The sequence below is a fragment of the Chelmon rostratus genome, chromosome 14 (assembly GCF_017976325.1).
Source record: "Chelmon rostratus isolate fCheRos1 chromosome 14, fCheRos1.pri, whole genome shotgun sequence".
Taxonomy (NCBI): domain Eukaryota; kingdom Metazoa; phylum Chordata; class Actinopteri; order Chaetodontiformes; family Chaetodontidae; genus Chelmon; species Chelmon rostratus.
Genome location: NC_055671.1, coordinates 752,544 through 760,719, shown reverse-complemented (window position 1 = coordinate 760,719; position 8,176 = coordinate 752,544). Strand labels below are relative to the sequence as shown.

The window sequence follows — 8,176 nt, the reverse complement described above, 5'->3', positions numbered from 1 at the left end:
TCGACTCTCAATCACATTAGTTTCTCTGCATGGGACTAGCAGAAATTAGAAATGTAAATAATATTTATTGAGAAACAAACCTCTGGGTTAGCAAAAATTTTCTGCATACAGGACAAAGTAAACATTTTGGTGCAGTACTGTTATGCTCAATTTAACAGTCTACACCAATGTCAAAATGTTATCGATACAGCTGATTTGGTTAAATATTATAAGGGTACAATATTTTTCATACTATTGTTGTCATTGAATACTTTTTTCTATGCTGGCTCTCTAAAAAATGAATCAAGAGTCCTGAAAAGACTTAATGTGCACATGCTGCTTTCTGGTTGGCTGGATTCATTGTCTGTCAGCTCTGGTCACTGTCAATAACACTTGTTCATTCACAGCATTTGGATTTTCCAAAGTCTCTCCCTGTTTCATTCCTTGACCTTCAAAAGCATTGTACTGAAGACACAACAACAGACACATATACTTGAGAATAAGCCCTCAGCTGTTAAAATCTTTCAAGCAAGCGTAAGCAACGATCATGGTTTGTCATGAAAATCTTGAAATCTGTCAGTTGTCCTACCACAAAATAACAGAGATGCTGTACGTCTGGTTTATTTTCAGCGCAATGCAGTTCTTTGGTTATATTCTGTGCCATGTGATCTCACCTCAGCCATCATCTTAGTATGTTGATGGGAAGCACCAAAAGCAGATCAGCCAAGCAGCAAAACCTCTCAGATTCCACACCCACCTTGACACACACATAGATAAACATACACTTCCAAATGTCCATCCTCTTCTTTTGGTGGCACAGTCTATAAACTGGTCTGTCTATTAGTGATGACTGTGGACTGTGGAAATGGGGGGGAGTGTTGTGAATCTGGAAAGGCACAATGAAGGCAGTGTGTACAATGTTTTCTTTTCGTTAGTCCAGTTGCCTTTAAAGTGAACAACCCCCAGCGCCTTCATACAGTACATATTTAATGTATAAAAAAAAAGAGAGACAGAAAAAACTGAGTACTTTCTATTCTCCCTCCCTGTTTTTAGTGAATAACGTACTGTGATATTTACGTAGGCTACAGAGATCATGTTGTTTGGCTGCTGATTTACTGTTAATAATATCTCTCAGTTGTGGCTTTGCTCATGGTGACCCAAAACACCCTCTACCCACCCTCATTTCCTGTCCCACTGTCATAAACTCTCCAACTCCCTAAATTTAACAGGGACGCCAAACTTAGCTGTCCACCATCTTTGTATGTACCACCCACTTTTTCCTATCGTCACAATGAGCGTTTGGCTTTCCTCTGCTCTTTGTTTGTGACCCTGTTCTCTCGCAGGGAAGCACTCAGCCATCATCCACACTCTCACATTGTAGACCCACATATGACATCTTCTCAGTCCCGTTTGGTGTGTGCTCTTTCATGGAGCCTGACAGGGGAGATTGGTGTTGGCCTGTCCTCCTCCGCAAGGTGTGAAGCAGACACCAATATGGACACAGGAGTCTGTCCTTGTCCTATCCCTGGACGTTTCTCATTGTGGTGTATATTAGCATTAGGTAATATAGACCTCAATGCACTTTGCTTTGACTTGAATCAGCTCCTTCCAGTGTACCTGTATAGGTAATACCCAGAACTAGCCACTGGAGGGCGCCAATGTCTTAAATGTGAAACACTTCAATTTGTGGATATTTGCACAGGTACTTTATTTATTTTTTAGAATAATATCATTTAAAAAACGGGATTTATATCAGTCACTTGATGGCTGTATATAAAGTATATGAATATAGTATATATCTTAGAGCTCAAGGTTTATTTATAGCTAGAGCAAGGGAAGTAATTCTAGTTTAAAGCAATTTCTTTCAGTGACAATGGGAACAAAACCAACCTGCAATCCTGCATGACTTCAGAGTTTGGGTTTTAGGGGGAAAAAATTAAACATGATCCACGCCTAGAATTGAAAGCTTTGTGAACTGCAGATACGATCGTTTTTAGTCATGAATTGATACAAAGAAATGGTGCTAAATGTAGCACCAAGTCCTTCCCCATTTCACAAAAACAAACCGGAAGGCTTGGGTGAAACAGAGTGACTTCACACCACCTTGTTTGATAGAGGATAGGTTCAGTATACTAAAGAGAAGTGTTTAGATATTCTATAAAACATACCACAACGTACAGTCTGTAAGAAAAAGGTTCAGTTTAAGATCCTGCAAGGACACTTACATTGGGAAAAAAACTGTGCAGTACGGTTCTATTTTCTAACTTGAATTACACTGATCCCAGTAAGTCCCTGGCGTGTTGAAAGCCCTGGGTTGCATTCAAGCCATAGAAATGTTATATCACTGTCTCCTGATCGCAAATATGAATCAGGTTGTTTGCAAAACATTTCAGAGGAAATTACAAATGAAATGGACTAAATAGCAAATAACTTAGTGTAAAACAACTCACTGTTAGAATAAGATGGATGAACATGAACATGAATCTACTGTGAAAAGGCTTGAAAAGAGTTTTGTTGACCTGAGAGTTGATTGAACACATGTATACCTGCTCAGAGACAGTGTGTTGCTGGTCAGGTTTAGATGGTGAATGGTACAGTATTAGGACCCCAGGGGGCTCAGTATTTAACATGCACTGTCATTTCAAAACTGATTTTGGAAACAGTTGATGTTATATGCAAAAGAGACACATACAGTTTGACCTGTTTGAGTAAGTCTGAACTGCTCTGCTACTGTTTAACTCCTCCCTCAGAAACAAAGTGTAAACTGAGATTGAGTGGTTGTGGTATATAAGGAGAACTGGAGCTGAAGATTAATAAAATTCACTGATGTTGGCATTTTTTCCTTCATTTTGGTGTCTTGATTTTATAGTGTGATACACAATCTGAATAATTGTAATTGGATTTGATCATGTTACAAGGTGAGTATTAATATGTGAAAACTCTACCCTTTAAGATGCTCTTGGCCTTAATGTTTCTTTTATTTCCCGTTTGTTATGCTGCAACACAAAACACCAAAGATTCATTTCATTGTTTCGTGGGGCACTATTTTATTGAGCAGTATGAACAGTGTCAATAATTATTACTTTTTATAACAAAAAGTAGGTGATGCCACGTCTGCCAGGCGAGCCCAGCTCAGTGGAGGCTGATCCCAGGATGTTAGCAACCAACACTGGAGAACGTGAAAAAAAAGGGCAGAGAAAAGAAAAAAGCTGGAAGGAAGAAAAGGTGAGCAGAGTCAAGAGTCTCTAGGTGAGCAGCTGTTTCCTCTGCACACCCATCAGATGGCTCCATTGCACATGAATGGTCACAAGAAAAACATAAAATTGTTCCTCTTTACTTCTGGGCGGGGATCATGCTGTCGATGGCTTCTCCCTTCTCCAGCTTCTTCTCCATCTCGACCATCAGCTTGACACCATCAACCACCAGCTGGACCTGCTCCACCTCAGAGGATCCCAGACGGTCTGCATTGGAGATGTCAAACACACCACCCACGGAGGCAGTGTCCACACCACCTAAAGAGGAAAAAGGACAAGGGAGAAGGCACATATTATACAATGCACCTTCCAGTTCAAAATACTGTCGTCTTTGTAGAGATCTTAATTAAACTGCAGGTTGATCCACAGGCACACAAGCTAAAAATTGTATATATTGGTACCTGTGCCACGCTTCTGCAGACGCAGCCTGGTGAGGATCTCCTCGAACTTGGCATGTGTGCTCAGCTTGGGCAGCTTGACGTGGACGCCACCACGCAGACCGGTACCCAGGTTGGAGGGGCAGGTCAGGATGTAACCAAGATGCTCGTTCCACATGAAGCCGTGGTTGTGCTTCTTGAAGATCTCCTCAATCTGGCAGATAAAAAACAAGGAGAGTCAGAGGAATACCCAGAGGCAATCCACACTGCTTTCATTTTCATGGCTTGTGTTGAGCTATTATCAATGTGTACCTTCTGCAGCCCAACGCAGAAGCGCCTGAAGACCTCTCTCATGTTGCCACCCTTCTGCATGGAGATAACACGCAGGTGATCCTCCTCGTTCACCCAGACCAGGAAGCTCTTGTTGTCATTGTGCCTGGATGGAGTTGAATGAAAGGATCGACATACAGTAAAGCACACAGGCGATGCAAAGGTACAGATACTGCAAGTTTTGAACAATGTTTTCGCAGCTGGCCTGCTGACAACCATTGGTCATATTTACCAGATGCCTCTACCATCGGGCCAGTCACGGGCCATACCGGCGCAGGTCAGCAGGGGAGAGACGGGCTTGTCAAACAGGAAGTGATCAGCAATCAGCTGCTCCTGCTCGGCATCGGTCATAGACTTCAGGGGATAGTACTTTCCCTTGAACTCACCATCCAGACTGGTCAGGGCTGCAGAGACAAGTTAGGCTATTTAGTATTCTTCTCTGATGTGTAGTTCTTCATGGGGAAATAAGCAGCTTTTTTAACTGCTCTGTCACTTACTGTGATCATTTACAGCTAGCTAAATGAACAAGCAGAACAGGAGTGTGTTTCCTTGTTGGGTTCATCACTCTTTATTCTGGTTCTTATCCTTAAATGACGCTTTTCATTTCTTTGGAACAGATTATTGTTTGGGACAGGCCAAGCTCACTGTCCAACCCTATGCACACTCACGCATTCAAACTGTGAATAGCTTACCCTCAACGGACAACTTCTCAATATGTCTGCGCTCGCCACGGCTATTGTGGGGGGGCAGGGTGAATCCCTTGATGCTGCGGCCAGTGCGGACACGGCTGGACAGAACATAGTTGGGGTCCAGGTCGTCACCACCCTAATGAAGGAAAAAGTTTGATTACAAAGTGAAACCAAGATCACAAATGTATCATCTGATGACAAGTTCCTTGTGCAACTGTTTCTCCAGTGTTGTGTTCGGTTTAACATCTCAAAGTCAGTCTTAATACACTAAGTCTTATGTTCTCTCTAGTGATATCTACAGTGTTTTCTGTTCTTTTTTGAAAACTGGGGTACTGCACCTTCAGGTTCTCGAAGTTCAGGTCGGTCTTGTGTTTGTCAGTGGGCTTGTATCCACCATGACGGTCAGAGATGACTGGGTCAAGCAGATCTTTGAAGACCTCATAGGACTCCTCATCGCCAGCAACGCAGCCAACAGTCATGATGAAGGGGTGACCTGAAGGCAGGGAGCAATAGGAAAGCAGGAGTTGAGGATAGGAGGGAAGATGATCGGTGTTGTACAGACAAGCTTATGAGTTTAATTTAATTTGTGTCTTAAGGATTTTATGACATATAGAAACACTTCTGTGTCTAAATTTAAATATCTCTCTGTTCTCACCGGGGTTGTCAACACCAGTCTGGATGACATCATCCAGGGTGTAGCCACTGGGTGTCTGCTTGTCCCTCATCTTGCCATACAACTCCTTGGTCAGGACCTTGGCCATATGGTTGTTGTGCTTGGACAAGTCGGGGTACTCCTCCTCAACTTTGTAGTTGAGCTTGAAGTTGTTGTGGGTGTTTCCGAAAGGCATGATTGCTTTCTAACACTGAAAAAAAGAGGGACATACAGGATAAGAAAACCTAAACACAGGCTCAGGATGATCAAAAACCAGTTTATCCTAACCTAACACTTTCTGTGAAGGTGATTTGAATATTCTCAAAGAATTTTCAGCCTTTGGAGATATAGGATATCCTGCAAGACAGCTGCAGTGTTGGTGGTGTCGGCAGAGGAATCTTGGTAACAAATGACACTCAATTTTCAGAAGCTCAGATGTCCAGTTGAAATAGGTAGGGTGGAGTCGGGGGAAGAGCGTGTGTTGGCTGGGTATTTTTAGCATCAGTGCATCTGACTGTATACCCTTTCTTCAAAAAGTCCTCAGCATATAGAAGCATTTTAATTATCTTGGCACACACACTTCTGTACTCAACACACAAGTACACATAAAACACCTGCACCTTCTTTATATCACTGTTCACTCTACAAGTTCAAACACTTAAAGCTGTCACTTTGCCGAATTCCTGAGAGAAGCCAGACAAGCGGCAGAGGCCTCCCTCCAGTCCACTCCACCATGTTCCAACAATATCAATCTATTTACTTCTAATTGTCTATTGGCATATACATACCTTTTAGTAATTTGTGTAGTCTTGCCTTGATAGGCTGATCACATGAATTATACAAGATTTATGTGTGCAATGACGCACTTGTGAAATCACATGAAACATGATCTGTTGTGAACTGCAGTGTAGCGTTTTGGAAAAAGCTGTACTAAAATAGATAATTTTTGATGCAGTAGTCACTTTGCTAAGATCAAAGTCTTGTCTTGTTATCTTAAAGGCCATCTTAAAAGTGTGACTCTTAAATGGCTAAAATCAATTACTGGACATCCAGGGCCTTCAGGCTGTCTCTTACATGTCTCAAACTGTGAAGCACCTGTCCACATAAATCACTGTCCAAATGAGAGAACCATTTGCACAAAACCTGAATATATATAGCAATACAAGTTAACAATGCCACAGCAATGCAGCTACTGCTATGCTAAAACACCATGTTCATGCATATTTTCATTAATCAATTTAATTAATCTCACAAAATTCAATAACCTCTGATGCCTGGTAGGTCTCTTCTTTCCCAGAATACATCATATGTCACATGTTAATATGGATTCTAACGTCCCAGAATTGTTGTGCATTCATCTTTTGATTTTTTCATGAACTTCAAAACAGCCAAAAAGATTTTTTGCTTTTTTAAATGTTTGGATCGCTCTCCGAATCCACACATGCCTCCAAATATCTGCTCCTCCTTCTTTAACTTTACAAAACTAATAATCTCTGTGATATTTCTTTACCTGCACACCAGACAAGAACAGAGGTAACAGTCCTTGGGATCAGATCCTGTTCACCACAGCCAAAATAGGGGTCACCCAACTCTGGAGGTCTTTGCTCCCTGTTTATATACCGGCAGACGCTCAACCATTGGCTTGGCCATTTTAGTGCCTTCTGTGGCCTCATTGGCCAGTCCTCTGTACTGATACTCTGAACAGTTTATGAAAGGGATGCATTTACATCTCAGTCATCCAAGATGGGTACTGCAGCTGTACCCACACCCCCCTCGTCTTTCTCACCACCCCCAACCCACTGCCCATACATAGCGCCAGTTGGACCTCGGTTGTATCTGAATGGGGAGGGGGGTGTCACAAGGGTGGGTGAGGGGCAACGTTGAGGGAAGTTGGAGCAACAGAAAAAAGCTGAGCTTAACTTTTGCCAAGCATGCAGTGGAGATGAGGGGTCCTTGTGTCAGGCATGGAGGTTGGAAAGATTTGGTATTCTTTTTGCTTATTAAATGGCAGCCTGGTAGAAATGCTGTCCAAAGAAGAATCATCAGATAAGAGTCACAGTTATCTCCGACTGATAGGAGGAATGCTGAGTAAGCTAATCCACCCAAAAATACCATAGAGATAAATCCACACATTTCAGACACAGAACAAAACAAAACCTTTTCTGTTGTATTGAATAGCATTAGACTGTGCATTTACTATTGCTGTGCTCACCCACTCTGTCCTGACTCCCACTGACCAGCAGAGGAAAGTACTTCAAAGCAGCCAAGACTCAGTCCAGCTCTAATTGATTTGCCAATTATCCAACATTGAATCTTTGATGGGAATACTGGCTGTCAGATGTTGAGGATGACAGATGGTGCCATTTTTGACATTAGCTTCGTTAGCCCTCTTCTTTGATGCTGTGCTGTCTTGAATGTTTCACACTATTTTACCCTTGCGTATGCTCTGCAGCTGCTTTGTGCATTGCTTCAATACAGTTTTGTCTAGGAAAATTGAAAGAATGTTTTATTCCATAAGGGTTTCTGTTTTTGTCTTGGTCAATGGCTTCCAGTCAAGCTGAGGATTACTATATTAAAGCGGCACTTTGTGATCCAAATGTAAACAAAAGCGGCCCCCACTACCAAAAAGTCTGGAACTTTGTTGTCTCCGTCACTTCCATTCACAGGTCTTTTATACTAGAGTTAGATAAACACAATAACTAAATCTAAGTTCTTAATTCTTTTCTTTTCTTAAAGGTAATGATAGTTAACAGTGCAGAAAAGCAGGCCTATATTTTGTGTTATGATTAGCTGCTAAAATTTGCATACAATTTTTATAAAACTGTTCATTATTCAGACTAACTTTCCACTTACATGAGATAATTCAACTCAACTCTACTTTTTCTCTTTGACCCA

The 8,176-nt window shown here is 41.8% G+C and overlaps 1 protein-coding gene across 1 annotated transcript; it reads right to left on the bottom strand.

Moving 5' to 3' along the window:
* Nucleotides 1-3,006: 3,006 nt before the first annotated feature.
* On the bottom strand, nucleotides 3,007-6,867 carry ckma (creatine kinase, muscle a). Its single transcript, XM_041951651.1, has 8 exons — nucleotides 6,792-6,867; nucleotides 5,285-5,492; nucleotides 4,968-5,122; nucleotides 4,633-4,765; nucleotides 4,173-4,344; nucleotides 3,923-4,046; nucleotides 3,635-3,824; nucleotides 3,007-3,491 (listed from the first exon to the last, which is right to left on the bottom strand). Exons 2-8 carry the CDS (start codon nucleotides 5,475-5,477, stop codon nucleotides 3,313-3,315), a joined length of 1,146 nt encoding a protein of 381 aa, XP_041807585.1. The 5' UTR covers nucleotides 5,478-5,492; nucleotides 6,792-6,867; the 3' UTR covers nucleotides 3,007-3,312.
* Nucleotides 6,868-8,176: the final 1,309 nt, after the last annotated feature.